Source organism: Excalfactoria chinensis, chromosome 10 (assembly GCF_039878825.1).
Source record: "Excalfactoria chinensis isolate bCotChi1 chromosome 10, bCotChi1.hap2, whole genome shotgun sequence".
Classification (NCBI taxonomy): Eukaryota; Metazoa; Chordata; class Aves; order Galliformes; family Phasianidae; genus Excalfactoria; species Excalfactoria chinensis.
The window spans coordinates 1,460,369-1,480,730 of NC_092834.1; the positions used below are offsets into that span (position 1 = coordinate 1,460,369).

Consider the following 20,362-nt stretch of genomic DNA (forward strand, 5'->3'; position numbering starts at 1 on the left):
CCCGCTCCGTCCCCGCCCGCCCCGCGCGGTGGTAGCGGCGGGCGGAAGGGGCGCGGCGGGCGGCGGGCGCCATGGCGGCGGCGGGGCCTTACGCGCTGCTGAGCAGCTGTGATGGCGGCTTCGCGGCCGAGGAGCTCGTCAGGCGTGAGTGGGCGGCGGGGAACGCGGGCGGGATCGGCGGGGGAACCTCCGTAAGGATTCAGCGGTGGTGGGAGGTGCGGGTCGGCTGCGTCCTGTGCGCCGGGAACGGCCCCGCAGCCGGCAGGGCGGAAAGAAGGAGCAGGGAAGGTCCCGGCTCTGAGGGAGCAGCGCACGGATGGAGCTGCGGGGCGGCACGGCGGCTTCGTTCTCATCGTCACCGTTTGCTGGGGCGGGGAGGTTGAACCGACCTTCCTGCGGCTGTGGTTGCTGCGGCTCGTGCTTCCCGTGCGGCGCTTTGCATTCGTTCGTCCAGTAGGAAGCAGATCTCCTGGGACGCGGCTTCCCTTTGTACGGCTTGAGAGAGGGAATGCGAGCAAAATCTGGTGGAGAAAAGTGTTTGTTAGCAGCAACATGAGGGAGGTTGCAGGGAGAAGGGGGGACCTGGCAGAGGCCTCTCAGTAACCTGATGTAAAAAACCCTGTTCTTTGGGCTCGTCAGACTGAGCGACCTTTACGGGTCCCTTCCCACTCGAACGAGGATCCGGTGGCAGCGGCTGGCTGCAGCAGGTTGGGCTGAAAGCTGCTGGTGAGCTGGGACAAAACGCTGCTGCGGTTCTCAGCACGTGTGCTGTTGCAGTGTGCAACCAGAAACAGCAGCTTAAAGACGTTCCTTGGCAGTGGCTTAGCTTGGTGCTGAGGATGGGAGCCTTACATTAACACCTCTGAAGCAGCGTGATGTTTGACGTGCAATATTTATGTCTAAATACACTCTTAAATACAGCACCGCATGGTAGGATCCATATAACAACTGTGGGTTTGGAATCTATTGCATGAAACAAATAACTTACCTTTGTTGTTGCTGCTTTCAGCACCGTGCTCCTGCATTTCCCTGGTAGGTACTTGCTGTGGGCAGACCTGTTCTATACATACAGGGCAGCTGCTCGGAGGCTTCTCTGCTAGAAGTCTGCCAAACCTGCACTCTGCTGCTTCCCAGGCTGATTGCAAGGCTCCTTGCAGCCTGCACGTTTGAGTTCTCTTTAGTCTGTAGGAGTATTTCTTATGTTGTGTTCCACCAGGTGGCTCTCAAGGCACAGAATGGGAGCGCTGTGGTGCACCCACCAGCTGGCAGGACAGGGAGCACTCAGCCATAGTTGAAAACTGAGTTGTGCTCCTGCATGCATTCAATCCCAAGCAAGCTAGGAAGAGCAATCAGTACTTAAATCTCTTTGGAAGTAGATGAGAAATTGCAAGGCTTTTGCAGTTGCATTGTCCTCTCCCTTGTAAATTAAACCACTGCTTGGAAGACCAAGTCTGTATGCAAGCCCATGAAATCAGAAGTGTGAGTCCAGAGCCTGGAGTGACTCACCCCACCCAGGGAAGCACCTGCTGCTCCAAACAGCTTTTAAACACAAATGTGGGGCACAGCTGTGCTCTGTCCTAATCAGTATTCAGCAGTTACTGATGGGATGGTGAAAGTTTCAATAGGTAACAGCAGTGAAATAAACGTCCAGCATTAGTTGTTCAAGATCCTCTACAAAATACTTCAGTTTTAAGTCATGGCTTTGAATAATGCTAAGTCACGTCCTTTTGCAATGCAAGCTTTTCTGTGCATGTCTTTAGTTCCTTAATAGTGATGCAGCTGGAGCCTGCCTGCATTCCTGTCGGCCAAGGAAGCTGTTTGTGCTCCATGGAGGCATGATATGATGGGGCAGCCCCATGAGCCTGGCTGCACTGCTGTGGTTTTCCAGGTCCTTTGGATGGCAAAACGCTGCTGCTTGCAATGGCTGGGAAGCCTGAAATGAAAACAGAGTAAACTCAGTGGAGATAAGTTTGACAAGCCACCTCCCTTTGCCATATTAGTTTTCTGGAAGTTTGTTCCATATCCAAATAAAACATAATAGAGCTCATTCTGATGAATGTTCTCTAAAATTAGATGGGAAACTATTCTGGCTGCATTTACTTTTTTCCATTGAAGTGCAGGCCACATTGAGAAGAGACTCCTGGAATCCCAGCACAGCCAACATGATCTTAGGATTCATTCTAGCATGAAACGTGTCCCTGTGAACTCAGCCTGGCTGCAAGGTGTAGGATGTGGCAGTCTCCAGAGCCCCTGCAGTGGGAGAGGAGCAATACCCACTGACAATTAACTCTGGCCTAGCAGCAGTTGGCACGTAGTGCATACAATCCTGTTTACCAAAGGCACCAAACTAAATTATGCAGAGTACGGCACTTAATTGGCTCATGTCAAAGTGCCTCTTATTGCACTGGAGCCTGTATGTTAAAGCTGTGCACTGTAAGGTGATGTGCCAGAGCTCAGGCACTGCTTAGCCTGCCCAGGCTGGGCAGTTAGCTGCCAAAATAACAGTAATAATAATAATAAATACTGAACCTGTGACCACCCTGACAGCAGGCTTTTAGCTGGTAAGACTCAGATCACTCCAGTTCAGACTATCTGTGGAGCAGCACACACTGGCATCTTCAAGGAATTGTCTCAGTACCTTTAAGGTGCAACCCTTAAGATGTTTGGAAATGCCTTTACCCTTTAAACTCTTCTGCTCCCCAGCTGACTCCAGTGATTATATGATTTACTCATGAGATATCCATGACTCTGTTCATCTGGAACAAGATGTTCTGTCCTTTCCAGCAAGGTACAGATGGGTTGCTCTGCTGCTACCAATAATTCAGCTCCACCAGGTGGCCGTCACGCTACGAGAGTGTTCTGCAAAGGTTGCTGCCAGCACACGAGGGGCAGGCAGTGCAGAGATTGCATTATCCAAGCACTGCCCTGGATTTTAATTGTTGAACTCCTACCTGGAATTTAATGGGCATTACAACCGAATTCCAGTAAATCGCTTTATTTTCTCATTAGTTACCTTGAGATTCTGGTCACAGTCAAACAGGCTTTTTTACATCTGAATGAACATGCAGGGTTTGCTGGAATGAAGTGTAGTTATTTGCTCCATCCATCCTGCTTGTGGGTAATGAGTTTGGGGCTCTCACTTGAAAAGATGTCTCAAGGAGAAAACAACAAAACGCACCTTACCTGAAAACAGCTTCTGTACCACATTTCTTTCTGAGAGCTAGAACCCATCTGGGAGTCATAAATAACATGGTAAAAGAAACCGAGTTTGATTTATATGTTTTAAATAAGCAGCAGCTTATTTTGTTGCAGCGAGAGAAGACGGCTCTGTATTGGCATCATACCAAGCTTTGGTACGATTTCCTGTTGGATTTTTCTTGATGCTGGTTTGTTTTGCTCATCTCACTCAATTTCTTTTCCACAGGCATCACAGGAAGAGAGGACCTCACTGTGGGTGCTACAACAACGGGAGGAGTGAGCTTCTACCCCTGGACAATAGATAACAAGTATTACTCGGCAGATATTCACCTCTGTGTGGTGCCCAACACAGCTCTGGTTACAGGAGCAATTGCTGAATCTGTGCAGGCGTTTGTGGTGTACTTCGACAGCTCAATAGTAAGACTTCTGCACTGTGTTGCCTTATCTGCAAGATATAGCTGCCTTATTGTGATAACCATGTTTGCATTCCCTCAGTCTGGTGACCTCCATTGCTTCTAGGCTGTCCTGTTAATGGTCAGGAGACCGAAGGTCAGTTATTCCCACTAACAGTGGCAGCAGGGACATTTCCTTCCCTTCTGCCATTTTACTCCAGCCAGAAACAAGGCTTTGCAGGATGTAAATAGGCCACTAAGTTAGGCCAGCCCCCCTCCAGCTTTACCCTTAACCAATGGTAGTTTAGAAAGGCTGCTTGAAAGTAGCCAAGAATGAGGAAGCCAGTTCTAAGTTTCGGTGCTATCATTTTACCTGACATTGTTTCTCCAAGGCTGGTTGCAGTGAAAACAGTGCTTTAGCAAAAGCCTGAGAGATTGAGACAGAAACCGATCTAAATAAGGAATGTTTTTAACTACGGATGGGAGAGGATGCATACCACACGTCCTGCAGAGGTACCCAAAGTGACTCGCTCAGCACCACCTCACAGTAAACCAGAGCAGAATGTAGTTCAATGGCTGTCATAACAGCTTTAGCGTGGAAGCTGGAATAGCTAAACATTAACCCTGAGAGCTGCTTACAATGAGATACGAGTGATTGACGTGGAGTAGAAGTCCTTCCTGATGTAAATTAAGGTTGTGTAAGGAACACTAAACATGAAGGGGAGGTCCAAGGAAGTAGGTTTAACTCATCTGTGAAGTAAATCAAGAACCAGAGGGCTGCTTTATATAACCAGTTTCCTTATCTTATTGGAGTACAATTGAAGATTAGAAACAAATGTAAGAAATGAAGTATTTGAGGATGTATTCCAAAGAACTTATTTTTCCCCTTTAGAAATCTGGACTCGATGGTGTCTCTGAATGGCTTCCCCTGACAGAAGAGTGGCTACCAGAAGTCATGATCCTGGTCTGTAACAGAGTATCTGAACATGGTACGTTACCTTGAGGCCCCAAACTGACTTCAGATCATTAAGCTTGCAGCACAGTCATTCCTTAAAATATCTGAGTGAGAATGGACTTTGATTTTGATTCAGAAGAGCTTGGTTGTGCTCATGACTAAAAAAGTCTCCATCTAGAAATAATTAAAACTGAATCAGAATTTTACGAGGTAGCTTAAAATGAACTTTGCACATCCCACTCCTTGTATACCAGCACGCAGTGCAAGGTAACTTAACAGGGCAGTCTTGCACTTCCATGGAAGTGTCTACTGCAAAGCCATTTGATTGTACCATGTTTAAAACAAATTAAAGGAGTTTAATTCTGGGCTTTTGGAATCCAATTGGAAGCGGTTGGGGGACCCAAACCACCTGCTACAGATTTCCTCCTCAATCCAGAACAAGCAAACAATTCTGAGGGAATAAAATGTGGCTGGAAGTTCAACTGCTGGTCTTAATCTCAGACGTGTACATTTAGGAGACATTTTGTTTCCCAATCTTAGGTGTTAACAGACAGAAAGCTCAAGAATGGTGCATCAAGCATGGCTTTGAACTGGTGGAACTTAACCCTGAGGAGCTACCAGATGAAGATGGTAGGATTGCTACTTGTGTTAATTCCTATAACAAAAAGACACCACTGCAAGGGGGCACTGCATTGTTTCTGTGCTACGTGGTAACAGCATGGAACTCCCAGCTGGTGAGGCCGACTCTCAGCTGTGTAAGGTCAGGAGGAAAAGGTGGTTATTTCCTCTAAGACATTCTTCTGGTCTCCTCCCAAATACAGCTGCTGTTTATGTGGCACCTACATAAATATATCAGATCCCTTCTCAGGCACTAAGCCTAGGGCTGTATTGATACATAAAAAGCATTTGTACTCCATTGTAAAATCAGTCTCAAAAGTAGAACCACATAGGTGCCCAAGGGCAGGAAAATCCTCTGTCTTTTTGAATAACACTTAAATCACCGTACATGCCAAGAATAGACATTATTCAGCAACATGATGGGCTGAAAGGGGTTTGAGCGCTGCAACAGCTTAGAGCTGCATTCACTGTTACACAGGAAGTAAGCCAGTTTCAAAATCACTTGCCTGGCCATGTAATTAAGAGTCAGAGGTGTGATGTTCCGCTCTTGAAAAGTGACTGTGCACTTCCTGACAGCCTTATCAGCATCGGCCTTATCTCATCTCAGTGATACACAGGTGTTTACATCTTACCACTACAGAGCTGTAAATGAGATAACCAACTCCATTTCCATACAGGAGTGGAATAACCCACTCACATTTTCTCCATTTCAAGCTCAACAAGAATGTGGCTATTTCAGTCTAACATGTTTTGAAAGGAAACATTAGTAACATTAAGTTATTTTCCTGCTGAATAATTGTTGTAAAGAACAGGCTATTTACCACTGAGGTAATAAATAATGGGAATAACAACTCAGGATGTTAATCTTTGGATCACTAAGATACATTCTCTCTCCTGGACTTTTTAACACGGCAGTTGGTTCGCTGTGACTCATCAGAGGAAATTCATTGTACTGAGTAACATATTTACCCTGTAAACGTGCTGTATGAATTACAGAAGATAAAACAGATGTAATAAACATTCTGGGCCAATATCTGCGCAGGAATTATGGCATTAATGGCAGCTCACTGCAAATGAACAGGAGCTCTTGCTATGACTACGCTATTATTTGTGTACCAAGGACAGGAACTCTTAGCTGAGACTCCCAATAATGACCAAGATAAAACTAAACAGCGCTATCATAGAGGACAGTATTTGATCTAAGGGGTTAGACAGCTTAACATTAATATCTAGAGGCAGTTTCAGTTAGTACACCTGTCCCTGAGTCACCCTAGACAGGTTTGATTTTTAAGCAATCACATTTTCCTCTCCAAAGGGCTTTTCTTCCTACTTGCTTTGTGAGACTTGCACAAACATGGGAAGCTGACTAAGCTGAGGAAGTGGGAAAACTGACTTTGTGTCAAACAGTGTCAGTTCTATTCACTGAGTAAGCTGGAGTCCAAATAATGCCTTCCCAAGTCTTTGAAGTCCCTGTGAACTTACAGGATTACTGGAACACTTTGCATTAGATGTTACAAAGATAGCTTCAATACAATCATTGTGTTTTTTGTGAAGCACTGCCCCTTTTCCAATGGTTATCTGAAGTTCTTCACTTTCTGAAGGAAGGAAAAGTAATTGTAGCATCTGTTTGTGCTGTGCAGCATTCTGAAAGATCGTGGGCTAAAAGAGCTGACAGTGACTTAAAGTCATTATTATTTAAATCCTCGTGTTATTACCAGTGTAGCTAAATACTGACAGCCCTACTTAGAATTTAGACCTTTCTACAGAAGGATGAGTGCTCACACTTCATAAAAAGCCCAGACCAAGAGGCATCAGTCTAAATTTGTTTGGCCTTTCGTGAAGCAAAGGCCAGCAATGTGTCCTTCCTAGTAAGACAAGGCATTACTTCCATTCCTGTCAGATAGGACAGACATTCAGTCACACTTCACCTTATATTGAAGCACATAATGGTTTTTGGTCTTATGGTTAGGAACCAAAAGTCTTTATGTTTTTATTTAGATGACTTCCCAGAATCCACAGGAGTGAAACGAATTGTCCAGGCCTTGAATGCCAACGTTTGGTCCAACGTGGTCATGAAGAACGGTATGTAAAACACATCCTCCCTGCATTAATTCTGAAGGCTGTGAGCCCGAGAAGGCTCAATATTTTTGGCAAAACTTTAAATGAAGCAGCTACAATGGAGCTGCATCAGCACACAGGGAGCTACAGTGCTCCTCCCGTGTTCACATGGAACAGAGGCTGCTCAGTTACCACTTTTACTGTCCCTCGATACACAGAGAAACTCAGAGGCAGTGGTTAATGTGTAATCCCACTTCAGTATTAGTTTCCTCTAGACCTGCTCTCTCATTAGCTCTTATATCTGCAAGATGGTTACTGGCATTCAGGGCAACTGTGAGCTACTAAACTTGTGCCTTCTCAGTATATCTCATACTATATCAAAATGAGGCTAGGATCAGTTCTAGTTTAATATGACTGTCATAGAGAAGTATTCATTTGAGAGGGCACGAAGTTAGTCTAGCAGCACAGGAATGGTTTTCTTAACATTTGACAGATGTCACATGATAGAAGCACAGAACTCAGTCACACGTTGAGGGAAATTCCTGCACATCAGTGGTGCGTTCTGTAAAGGCCGAGCTCTGTGAAAATCCAGCTTTTATCTCCACTGTGCAGAAACCTCCCCGTGCTGATGTGTGGTGCTACGAACCCCTCAGGAAGTGAGCTATTTTTGGATGCTGTTGCAACCAATCTGTGATTTCAAAGGGAAATGGTTGAGCTCATTTTTGCTTAAAATAAACCTTTTTACAACCTGTAATATATCTTTTGTTTTCAGCTTCCTCCTGGTCCTGGAAGCTGGCCACTATGTAAATAACAGCTCAGCTTTTCTGCTGAGTTACCTCTAACTGCTCCCTGTTTGGAATCATACTTCACATGAGATCTTCTCACACTAAGTGTGAGACATTTGTAGTAGCAAAGGCTTGTTAGCATTGTTGAGCGTCACCATCCAGAGAGTCAACACTACAGCATTGCCTTACTTGAGCTGCTTACATTAAACTTCAAATTAATAGACTGCAAAGAAGCGACTCCTTGGAACTACGAGCATTAAAGCCATGTCATTTTAAAGCATGCTACCCTGCACCTGCACCTAAGTTTTCCAAAGTTGTGAAGCTGTGTCTGCACACCAGTTAGGAAAGGTCTTGACCTTCTCAGGTTGTCTCTACCCATTAAGGATGTTCTTGCTCACACTGATTCATAAGGTATTAAGTACAATTAACTATAAACACTTTTGCATCATGTAATAAATAGCGCATACTTGGTAGGTACATAAAGCAGTATGGTCTTGTAGACAAGGAAAACCAGTAGCCTTACCTGAAAGGCAGTTTGCTTTCTGGTGGGTATGCAGTTGTTTGTTCTCCAGTTCTCAGAGCTCTCTTCAGATAAGAATGTCACTTTCTTGTGCAGAAGAACATAAATCTTGCTTCAATTCACAGCTCTCCAACTCCTAAATCTGAAAAGCTGGTGCACTGTTCTGTCCTTAGTTATCCCTACAAAAGGAAGTCTGGCTGACTACAGTGGAAGGAACAGAAACAACTTACTGCCTTCTGAGAGGGGTTGCTTGCCTGCTTCCTGCCTAAATATGTGCTGCAGTGATCCCAGGTGAAGCCAGTTACCCAGGGTGGGGCCACTCATTAGCCTGGCTTCCTTTACAAAGAATTAGCCCGGTTTACTGGGACCACATGAACTTAAAGTCTCAACCTTTTAACTCTGCTGTTTGTATCAAAGTCACGGTAGCTTCAGACAAACTGTGGAAGGATGTTAGATAAGGACAGTGGAAAACATTTTGCTGCAAAAGCAGCAGTGTGGATTTCCAAGCCCTGCTCAGAGCACAGCTCTCTGCGGCTTTGCCATATTGATGACACCTGTAAGCCCGCAAAGCCTGCATCAGCATGGAGCCACCCGCTGTTACAATAATTTGAGTGAGGTCATTTTTGGCTTTGATTCTGTAGGGACGCTCTGTGAGACGTCACCCACTTCCTGAATTGCACCCAGAAGTTGAAATAACTTCTACGTCCCATAAAAGAAGTTTATAGGAAGGTTTCTTTCAAGGGTGTGACTGGAACCAAGAGCTGTGCCTGCCGCCTCCCTCACCGCCGATCCAGAAACCAGCAGCTGCTCTTTGCAGATCCTCACTGTAGGCGCTGGTGTTTTCTGGTCAGACGGTGTTTTGTAGTTCCACAGGCTGAGGTTACCTGTGGCAGTGGTGGGGACGGACTGTTGTCCCTTATCTGTATGGGATGAGCTCAAATCAGAGATATGAAAGAGGCACACGATTAGGTCACCGAATCCGCCCCTCTGCCAATGTGGGAATGTTCTCTCTCAAGCACATTCTGGGCTGCAGAGGCCGGTCTGGCTTCAGATGACTCAGAAATTGGCTGAAGATCGATCCTTCCTTTTTCCCCCAGGACAGCTTTGCTTTTCTTTGCTCAGCTTGCTGAAACTTTGGGAAGCTGCTTTGTTTTGGGTTGCAGGTCCCAACCTTTTATCACTCAATTGCCTGTTAATAGAGCTGGCAGACTTACGGGCTTTCATATTTCTTGCAACTGAACGTTTTTAAGGTGATTCATTCGGCTAGACTGATTCACTTCTCCCCAAACCTCTGGCAGGTGATCTGTAAGGGCAGTAAAACTGTACAGCGCAGCGCCAATGGAAACAAATACCTGCAGGGGGGGAGAGGGGCACGAGGGGAGACGAGGGCTGGCACAGGACACGTGTGAGCCAAAGTGCACAGCGTAGATGATTGAGCAGGAAATGAGGTCTCAGTAATTGTCCAACTGAGACGTGTTTACACGCATTCTCCACAGCTGATGGCTTCAGTTACACATTCGGCTCCTTAAGATTTTGTATAAATGGCAAGAAAATTTGGCCCGTGTCTAAAAATTACATCATCTCAAGGTTTGAATCTAGAGCTTAGTCATTACTGTAATGTTAATTCAGAATGCATTAGAAAAAAAGTAACATTCATCTTTCTTCTGGCACAGGTCGTTGTTTCCTGGCTGTTTGCAGCACGATAACTTGATGCTGTTTCTTTTTAAGTTGACTAAAATGCTGATAGTTTAGGAACAATCTCCTGAGCCCCAACAGAACTGCAGATATTTGCTGCTTGAGGCTAAGCCAGAAGAAAACACGGCTTAGCAAAAACCACTAACAACACCTATTGCACCTACACCCATTGCACCTACACCCATTGCACCTACACCTATTGCACCTACACCCATTGCACTGACACCCATTGCACCTACACCCATTGCACTGACACCCATTGCACTGACACCCATTGCACCTACACCCATTGCACTGACACCCATTGCACCTACACCCATTGCACTGACACCCATTGCACCTACACCCATTGCTCATCCATTTTTGTTCAAAGGTAACATTCTAAAAACAGAGTTTAATTTAACAGTGCTGTGCTGTGTTGCTGTGTCTTCCCTAAGAAATGGCCTGTTGTCGGTTGCAGCTGTTTGCTGTCACACTAACAGCTGTTTTGTTTCCAGACAGGACCCAGGGCTTCGGCCTTCTCAGTACGTTAGCAGGTGCGAACTGTAGCATTGGGTCAGAAGAGAACCAAGATAGAGAAGTAAACAGTAATTCCTATTTCTTGTTCTTTGCTCATTCTGTGTCCCCCGTGGCTTTCCCCTGTGTCACACTTGGTGTAGTGGCGGTGCAGGGGAGAGTCTTTCATCCTTTTCTCCCCTCTTGAAGGCTGCTGCACAAGCTGTCAGAGTGGGTTTGCAGGGGAGTCTCTGATGGCTGAGACCTCGTTTGGTGTTGTTTCTGAAGGCCGTACTGAGAGCTGTCCCAGGAGCTGCCAGCTCACGGCTGGGAGCTCAGGACATTCCCCCGTGTCAATGGGATGTCTGGCGCTGTGCTTTCCCATTCAAATCCAAGAACAGCGTTGTGCAAAACAGAAAGATAGAGCTTGTGAGTTTTGTTACAGAAATGAACAGAGCTGTCCCAGCACACAGCTGCGTATGGTGTTGCAGAAGTGCCTTTTTGTCATACGTGTGGTGCAGCTTTTGCAGTAACACTTCATGATAAAGATTTTAGTGTTAAAAAAAAGAAAGAGCTTGATCTGCTGCTGCTGCTTTGCAGGGTGCATCACTTCATACTGTTAATATCTTTTTGTTTCCTGGCAGTCCAATCCAGCAGCAGCAGACAGAGAAGAACCCCATTTAGATGACAGAGGAGATGCAGCCAGCACAAACGACCCGCAGATCGATGGTGTTGTAGGTAAGCTCGTTCTCTGCTTGGCAGATGTGCTGGAGTGGGCAGCTCAGACTGGAACGGGCCCAGAAAGCCACTGGCTTTCTCTCAGCGGAAGGGCAGAGCCAGGAGAGGCCAATTGTGTAGCATCAGGGGTTCTCTGTGAGTAAATGGGCCCAACTTTAGAAAGGAGAGGATCCCTGCAGGTCAGATCTGCCAGCAGTGCTGCCAGTTGGAAAGAGGGCAATGCATTGAGCAGGTACTGTTTTTAACCAGCAGATTGTCACCGTGGCTGTTACAACAGAATAACTTAACCTAAAGCAAACCTGTGTGCCTTTGTTTTAGATCCTGTGTTAGACACAGATATCCAAGAGCTGGCCAGCCTGACCACGAGAGACGGCGACCTGGAGAACTTTGAAAGGCTGTTTTCAAAGCTGAAAGAAATGAAAGGTACCGTGCTGGGGAGGGAGGCACTGAGCTGCACCACGAAGGCCTGGAGCCCAGTGTGAGAGTGGGCAGAGTTGTACAAATCCCCACTCTGCTGCCTGAGGTTCTGTACAGGCAGCCGATATTTACACTAACTTGGCCTTCATCTGAACAACGCTCTTGAAAGCAGTAGATGCTGCTCAGCTGATGGCAATTGTGTTGTTTTGGTCCACCATGGATTAACATCACCATTCTCTATCTGCAAACCTATGACCAGAGTTCTTTTTTTCTCCAAGTTGGGTGTGCTCGGGGGCACTGGGTTTCTGTGGGAATTACAACAGCACTTAGTAAATAGGCTTCCTTTTTGCAATCCTGAGCAAGTTTCTCACTAGTCCCCTGCAAACAGCTGCAGGAGGTTGTCGATCTGCCTGTCTCCCTTCGTGCTCCTGAGCCAGACTAAGTTGTGTTTTCTTCCACAGAAAAAGCCGCAACGTTGCCCCATGAACAAAGAAAACTACATGCAGAAAAGGTGAGGTTTTGAAACGAGCACCAGAGTGATGAAAGATCCGTCTTTCCTTTCTGAGCTGCAGTAGCTCTCCTGCAGCGCAGCTCCCATCTTCGGGCAGTGAGAACAAGCTGCAGTCCTGACAAGGCTGACCCAGATCTCCCAAGAACTGAATAACAAACCCGGAATTCCAGAACTCCAGAGGAGGCTTTTCCTTCCAGAATTCCTGAAAAGGCCCCGCAGTCCCTTCCCGCATTGGGGTTAATCCGGCTCTCACTGAAGTCAATAGAAAAGCTTTGGTGTGGAGGAAGATTTAATTATGACTTAATTAGCCCAAGTTTTCTGTCACTTTTATGCCTACAATGAATTCTCAGAGTGCCTGAATTACTGCAGCACGGTGTGAGTGACATTGATGAAGGTCAGAGAGGATGAGCACGGAGGCCAGGAACGTTGCCAGGCTTAGCTGCAGCTCGGTTTCGTTACTCACGTGCTGAATGCTTTGGTCATAGGAGGAGAATTGTTCTTATTTTTGCATCCTTTTTTCTCCTGTTAGGTGGCCAAAGCGTTCTGGATGGCGATTGGAGGAGACAGAGATGAAATTGAAGGTCTCTCCTCGGATGAAGAAAACTGAGGTCTTCTGTAGCTGTAAGCAACAGAGCGATCCTAAGAGTGATCCTTTCCTGCAGCGAGTGTTAATTGCAGAAGGCCCCATTTAGCTTTAGTTGCTCTCTTTGGTTACAAGGACTCACCGTGTCGTTGTAATGAGAAGCACATCCACAACACCTTATGGTTAGAGTGGTTTTGTCTGACTGTTCGTTCTCCCTCAGAGAGTTTTGGATGCCACTGTGTGCATTTAGAGGATATAATAGGTTAGTTTACATTTTTCAAATTAACATTTTTATAGTTTCCTCTTTGGAGTTTAAGCAAACAATTTTACTACCAGTTCTCTTTCTACATATGGCTGGTGGTTGTTAAACAACTACTTAACTCTAAACTCAACATTTAGATGTAGGCCTGCGTGATGTTTTTCTGTAGCTTAATAGCTGACTTACAAAACAAACCAAATTTCTATGAGGCATGAAGAGAAACTTGGTGTGCCGTGCCCTATTTGAGATGCTGCGCCAGGGCTGCAGGGTTAAAATCCCACTGAGTGCCAGAGCTATTAAAAATGGCCCACAGGCTTTGAGTTCTGCTCGTGTTTGTAAGCATGTGGTCCTTCCCTGAGAGCTCCGGAGCTGTGCCACACTCCCCAGGTTTCCATGAGAGAGTTGGGATTAAACGCAAGGCAGGTTTCTGCTGCTGTTCTAGGTTTGCATTTCCCTGCTCAAACCTCCTGCAGGATAAAAGTTTGGATGCTTTTCCTGCTCATGGGGTCGGAGCAGATGAACTCCCACAGCTGATGTGTTATCCCAGGGCTCAGGGACCGGACTGGGCACACCCAGCGTGCCACACAATTCCACGTGACAGACAGAACAAGAGTGTGAAAGCACAGAGCAAGTGTGGGCAGCAACAGCAGGATTTAAGCTGAGAAGCGGCGCAGCGGGGGGGAGGGACCCACATTGCTGCTAAGACTGGAAAACAATTGTCCACATTTTCATGCAGGTCTTACCAGGACATGGCACAGTGCGTATGTGTCCTGATAGCAGATACATCGCCTCATCGAGGGAGGAAGCGTGGCTGAGGGATACTGGGAAGCAGTTTTAATGATCCTTTAAGATTATTTGTATTGTGTTTTTCAATCTGAGTTTACTTTGCTGGTGCTGGGGTGTTTTTTGTTTCCTGGAGAGCCTTCCTTCTTTTTGGCTGCATCATTTCTTCACGCAACAGCAGTTATGACAATGAATAAAAGGGGCATTAGTGGAATTGCAAACCTGAAAGTTCTTTCAGTTCCTCTTTGTGTTCTGCAGCATTGTTAGCAACAAAGGAATTCCTGCCTCTTTACATGCTGTGTGTGCACAGGGTGCTCCCGGTCACACAGCGCTGCTGGATGAGCCAGGCTGCTCACCTCCACGCAGTGCTGACACTGTTGGTTTTGTTTCATTTATTATCAGACTTAGATTTTGCTTCAGCTTCCTGGTATCGGTGCAAACAAGAAGCCCCTGATTGTGAAATCTGTGACGTATTCAGGTGACGGCAGAACTCACGGCTCAGCTCTGCTTTCCTACCTCGCACTTGCATTTTGGCAACCCTGATGTAAAACTTGGACAAAACCCTTTTATTACCACATTGTTGGAAAACGGGGTGGAAAAAGTATTCTCGTAAATCCTGTTAGCAAAAACAACAACAACAAAATATCTGAATTTCAGTGAAACCTGAGGAGGAACGTTAGGATTCACTGCCTGAGATCACAGCGTGCCTTGGCTGCATGAGTGATGCTATTAGGAGAATGCCCCCCTCCGAGGCCAGCTGAACGCCAGCACATTCAGAGCCTTCGCTTCCAGCATGGCACGTGGCACCGCTACCTGCCTGCTGCTGTAATGGCTGCTCAGCGCCATTCTCACCTTCAAAACCCGTTAGTTAAAAGATCTGGTTGCATTTTTAAAGAGATGCTACTTGTGGCTTCAAATCCATTACCACATTGCCCAGAGCACGATGGTCCGTTGGGTACCTGCAGACTGCAGGCACTGCTGTACCTGTGGCTGGAGAACTCCAAATGCCTTCAGTTTGTGTCCTTTTACACTATCAGTGTTTGCTCACGAGCCTCTGTTTTCAAATCAAAGTTTATTAAAATGTCAAAAATAGAACTTACAGTTTCACATATGAAAGAAGAGGGCATACATAGTACAGGCCTGTAGTAACAACAGAGGCGAATAATGCTCAACAAGCTAAAGCACGTAGGTGACACCGCCGCTCGTTAACGTACAACCTCAGGTTAAGAAAACCTAAACACTACTGCATACAATGCTCATACGTATCTATCAGAGGGGAACGGTTCCATCAGAGTGAGGGAAGTTGGCTGCCTCTGTGGGGAGAGGGCCAGACGCACCCCAGCAGCAGCGGTGCAGACTCCTCTCGTATCCACGAACCGGAGGAAACGTGAGGATGAACCAAAGCATTTACAGAACGGTCTGTTGTTTCTTTTTGAAGCCTCATAAATCTGAACAGACTGAGGAGAACAACCGAAGGGGCCACCTGGGAACCTGACTCATTGCTAAGAAGTAAGACGACAGCTCAGGTACAGCTCAGGTACAGACTCCTGCTGGAGACGTCCTCGTTTTGCTCTCTCTGCCAGCACTCGCTGCTCAGCTCTGAGATGCAGCTCTTGTTCTCACTCAGTAACTGCCTCGTTAGCCGTCACCAGAGATGGACACGGGAAAGATTTAACGCTCAGAATCCTGAACTGCCCTTTCTGCTACAAGTTATGCATTTGATTCATCTGGATATTCAAGAAAGACAACATAAATACAAGCATGTACATAATAAAAAACATATACTGAATTTCTTAGCCATACCACTCCATCAGCTACGGTAGAGCAACTAATTATTTCTCCTCCTGGCTTCCCAGCTTATTTGTGATATCCCACCCCTCCTACCTACCCAGTGCCCTGGAGAACCAGGAAGGCTCACAGTGCTTTGTGACGGGCTGAAGCCCCTCGCTGCGCTGTGTTCTTCTCGCTCCCTGGGCTTTTTCTCCTTAGCAAGCACACAAGGTGTGGATGCTCACACTGAATATCCTTCAACCTGTACGGTTCAAGGTTGCCCATCCTGCAGGAGAGGGGAAACAGTTATTTCCCACCGTCTGAAAGGCCGCCTCCAGCCTTTCTGCACCGGAGCTTTCAGGACATTGGATGAATCAGATTCCTCTGTCTTTGTGCCGATTCTGGCTTCCGCACCACATGGATAGCACTGGATTACTTCTAAGACAAGCTTAACACAAACTACACACTGCAACTCAGTTCAATACATTAATAATAATAATAAAGAGAACCTCCACAGTCACATAAAACCACAGGGCCATCAGTGTCATCTGCCAGCAGCCAGGCCCCTGTGTACGGCTACACGAATTAAAGAGAGTCCAAGTTCCTGCTAGTGACTCTGCTGGTAAGGAGAATGTCTGAAATGCTGGTGAAACAAGCCAAGGCCACCATCAGTGAGGAGCGTCATCTCACCAGGGCAGGCTGACGGCGTACACCCCTGCTACATATCAAAGCTACTTTCATCGAGTTTTAGAACAGAATGGAAAAGCAACACTAAGCTCCGTGTACCTGGGGGCAACAACGCCGCCTGCAGCCTCTTCCCTTCCGTGCTGGGACCCAGAGCTCGTCTCAGAGTTCACTTTCGCCCATCCCAACTCACTGCTGCTGTGTGAGACAGGAGGATCACAGCCCCTCCTCGCCTGCTGCGTGGCACAGGGCTTCCCGTTTGGCTTAATAAGCTAACGCTGGAAGCCGTAAGGCTTTTATGTGTAAGTGAGGAGGCAAACAAAGGGGAGGAGAGGACATGACTCCTTTAGAGAAGTTAATCTCTCCATTTTATCTAATCGCATCACTAGAGCAGCTCTGTGCTTTCCTCTGGAAGTCATACACTGAAGGGATGACGAGGTGGAATTAACAGAGCTGTTATGTATCATCCAAATCCCGTTTCTAAAGTGGCATCTATCAATAGCAATCAGGAACTCGCTGTCCTTCATCAAAGTAAACACGCAGAGGGAACCCAGGGCCAATTCGTGGTTTGGCTGAGGCGATTCCATGCAGACAGTGTATGAAGGCAGGGTTTACTCCTGCCTGTGCCCCGGGCCGGGCTGGGTCCTGCACACAGCAGGGGAACGAGCTGTCTGACACCTGACTTGAAGGTGCCGTTTTGGTTGCTGGTGCACCAGACACAACAGAGCCCAGCATTCTCATGGATATACAGATGAAGAAAATGGTAAAAAGCAAACGTGACTTAAAGACACTCGAATAGGAAACCTGGCACGAGTTTACAATTTTTCCTCTCTGACTAAAACAGAAATTCAGGTATTTCCACAGAAGTCTGAATAAATTACTGTTAGAAAGCTGTACCTGAAAGCACGTGCTTCGTCAGCCCACGACGACAGACATCCCTACCTAAGCAGCTCAAAAACACTCCCTTACACAGATGCTCTTATTGCACAAGTCCGTGCAATCAGAGATTTAACTACAATCAGACACACAGCAAAAATGAGACGTAAAAAAGTCCTAGAAAACCTCCAGTGCTACGATAGGAGCCGTGCTGTGCAGGGAAAGCTGCCCCCGAGTCCTGCCAGCTGTACCACCACAGCTCAGAGATCAGAAACAAAACTCTCCTCCAGAGCATCGCTTTGTGTGTCCGGTTCAGCAGATCTCTGCTCTGCATCCTCCTCGGGTGCTGTTGATGCCTTGGGTCCAAGTGGTGGAGCTGAGGGACAGAGTGGACGAGCGCATCCAAAGAGCCTCCCTGCAGCCAGGTGGGCACGTGGCTGATCCTGGGCAGTGTTTAAAAGCTATTACAGGGCACGGAGCCTGGGGTTGCTCGTGTTCGTGTCCGGGAGCACAAAGCTCTGCGGGGCTGAAGCCTTCACACACAGTGTCCATCGCAGCCTGTCCATCCCAGAGCCACAGGTGGGGAAAAAATACAATCCCATAAGAAATTCTGATTCCCATTTTCTCCCCTTCTGATATTTTGGCACAAACGCGTATGGTGTTCAACACAGGCATAAAGAAGCAAATGGCCAGATAGTGCTGACAAAGTTAGGAGACCTATTTGGCAAACAGGAGCCATAAAAACAAGTGCTAGGGTGTTTGTTTTTCCAGTTGTGGAAGTTGTTTGCCACGACATTTGCTGCAGGGAAACAAATATCAGACAGTCTGGAGCACGTATATTGAAAAGGAACGTTTTCTAACACGTTAACACGCTCCCTCCCTTTCTCCGGGTGAGAATGAACACATCTCCGAGCATTTCCATCAGATGAAATACGTTTTTAACCAAGTGCTGTTGGTGCCTCTGAGATGTGCTGGTTCTGGTGTGAGCTGGGAGGAACCTGCAGAATTGGGTGTTCTGCAAATGGCAGCAGGAGCCGTTCCAGAGCAGACCTGGGCACCGAGTTCATTAAGCCCCTACGGCTTCAGAAGTGGCAGATACCAATCAACGCAATGAGAAAATAGAATACAAACTTTCTTTAGTTAATGCACAATAATGAAGGCTTAACTTATCCAGCAAGAGCTCCTCACATTCCCAATGTCTGTTCGTGAGCGGCTCTAGTCAAAAGTTTCTGCAGCACTGTCAGAAAGAGGCTTTGGCCTCATGTACATCCAGACTGAGGCAAGCAGGGCACAGTGGCAGCTCGGGCACAAAGCAAGGTGCTGCCTCTGGGTGAGCTGCACGGCGTGGAAATCTGTTCCCTTCGGGAGCAATACCGGGCAGTCAGTCCTTGCGTGTGCTTTACATGCTTGACATGATTTCTTTTCCACCTGCTGCTGTAATCCCAGAAGACTGGGTCTTCAGGTGGATGGAGATAGCAATGCATGAGCAAGAGTCATCCCAAAGACCTGCAGTGTCAGTCGGAGATGCTGGGGCTGCACGGGGCGGATGGGACGTGCCATGGCCGGAGGCACAGCACTGCCTTCTCTCCGTGGAAACAAAGTCATCTTTTATCATGATCAACTTCAGCTTCATTCTGACTGCAAGGGCCCACAGCCGTGTAACCAAAGTGCTAACAGCTTCAGTGGAAGTGGCTTCAATGGGTCTTTAAGTTTTAAAAAAAAAAGAAAGAAAGAAACAAAACCAAGAAAAGCCACTATTTTCGCAGATCTGTTTCTCCTTATCGCTTCAGTAACTGGGAATCTCTTCTCTGTGTGTTTTGCTAAGGGTTCAGCCAATTCCATTCACCAGTCTCTGCTCCCCCGCCCGCCCCCAGGAGGTGCTTCCTTAGGAGACGCTGGAACAGCGGATGCTCGGGGAGCCCATCTGTGTGAGGACCTTGTCCAGCCACTGCAGGGGGCCGTTGAGGTGCAGCTCAATCCAGCAGGGAGTGCTGGTCACCGTCTGCCGCCTGCGAGGAAAAGGGGTTGGGGAGGGAGGGAAGAAACAGAACGTTTAAATGGGACTTGCAAAAAACTTTACAGATCTGAGGCTTTGCAGCTACCGAAGCATTCTTTCCTGCTTAGACAACAGTCCTGCACGTGGGGCCGGAGGAATGTCTCCTCTGTAACACACTTCTGGCCAATGCTGCCAACTCCCTGAAAGCCCCCATCTTTCCCCTTTACATCCCCTGCCATCCCAGATGTATCATGTATTTGCTACTGAGACTTCTGGAATAAGGTGCTTATCTGAGCAACACTCTCCAGTTTAATTCTGCAGACCTCGTGTCTCCTGATTAGTGAGCAGGCACAGCATGTTGGATTGCTGTGCGTGAGGCCAGGAGGTTTCTCTTTTCACCCCATCTTTGGGTGTAGAGGTGACGGAAGTGATCCCCTCTCTCCCTGTGCTGGAGGTCTGGACCCAAGTCTACAGCCGCATCTACAGCCAGCATCCCCCCTTTGCTGCCCTGTTATTCCCGAGGGCCAGAGCCCACAGAGTGCCTCCGGATGGCAGAGCAGGGCAGCAAGGGGAGGACAGGGAGGGATGCGGGACCAAGGCACAGGACAGGGGCTGTGCCCAGGGACAGAGGGATTCTCGATCCAGGCAGAGGGGCAGGGACAGCTGCTGTGGAGGAGGAGGATTACGATGAGAGAGAAATAGCCTGGAAACAGCCTTGGTTTACAGCCTCGTTTCCCACAGAAGCTGTCCTTGGTATCTGCCTGTGGGAGGGAGACCAAAATCTGTGGGGCCGGGGCAAAAACTGCTGCTGCAATGGGGCTGTGCCCCCTGCGGCTGCCCAGCACTCCCAGCACCATCCCCGTCCCTTTGCAGCAGGGCAGGGGCACAGGGCTCTGTGTACGGCTATGCGAGGCTTTGGCTGAGGGCTGGAGCACATCCCAGCAACACACTGCATCCCCTGACCTTGAGCTGAGAAAGGAAGCAGCTCCCGAAGGCACCGCACCCATTCCCGAGCAGCGCTGGCAGGGA

The 20,362-nt window shown here is 47.4% G+C and overlaps 3 protein-coding genes and 1 long non-coding RNA gene across 8 annotated transcripts in view; 1 reads left to right on the plus strand and 3 right to left on the minus strand.

Annotated features, from left to right (window-relative positions):
• Nucleotides 1–73, minus strand: part of IQCH (IQ motif containing H) — a 56,037-nt gene extending 55,964 nt beyond the window's left edge. The window contains exon 1 of the mRNA XM_072345703.1: nucleotides 21–73. Within this exon, the coding sequence (XP_072201804.1) occupies nucleotides 21–73 (53 nt within the window). The remainder of the gene's footprint in view (nucleotides 1–20) is intronic.
• Nucleotides 20–14,227, plus strand: AAGAB (alpha and gamma adaptin binding protein). Of its 2 annotated transcripts, XM_072346045.1 has the most exons (11): nucleotides 20–144; nucleotides 3,425–3,615; nucleotides 4,483–4,579; nucleotides 5,086–5,175; nucleotides 7,162–7,245; nucleotides 10,719–10,801; nucleotides 11,361–11,454; nucleotides 11,773–11,877; nucleotides 12,333–12,382; nucleotides 12,912–13,003; nucleotides 13,961–14,227. In XM_072346045.1, the coding sequence occupies exons 1-10, from the start codon at nucleotides 72–74 to the stop codon at nucleotides 12,987–12,989; spliced, it is 945 nt and encodes a 314-aa protein (XP_072202146.1). In that variant the 5' UTR covers nucleotides 20–71; the 3' UTR covers nucleotides 12,990–13,003; nucleotides 13,961–14,227. The 2 variants fall into 2 exon arrangements, with proteins under 2 accessions (XP_072202146.1, XP_072202145.1); XM_072346044.1 differs by having other exon boundaries at nucleotides 12,912–14,227.
• On the minus strand, nucleotides 641–10,700 carry LOC140257046 (uncharacterized). Its single transcript, XR_011904934.1, has 3 exons — nucleotides 10,532–10,700; nucleotides 8,530–10,426; nucleotides 641–1,933 (listed from the first exon to the last, which is right to left on the minus strand). It is a non-coding gene; the product is annotated as an uncharacterized lncRNA (long non-coding RNA).
• An 843-nt stretch (nucleotides 14,228–15,070) lies between the features above and the next one.
• SMAD3 (SMAD family member 3) overlaps nucleotides 15,071–20,362 on the minus strand; it is a 63,746-nt gene continuing 58,454 nt past the window's right edge. For all 4 annotated transcript variants that reach the window (XM_072346040.1, XM_072346042.1, XM_072346043.1 and 1 more), the window contains exon 9: nucleotides 15,071–19,346. In XM_072346040.1, the coding sequence (XP_072202141.1) occupies nucleotides 19,223–19,346 (124 nt within the window). In that variant the 3' untranslated portion in view covers nucleotides 15,071–19,222. The remainder of the gene's footprint in view (nucleotides 19,347–20,362) is intronic.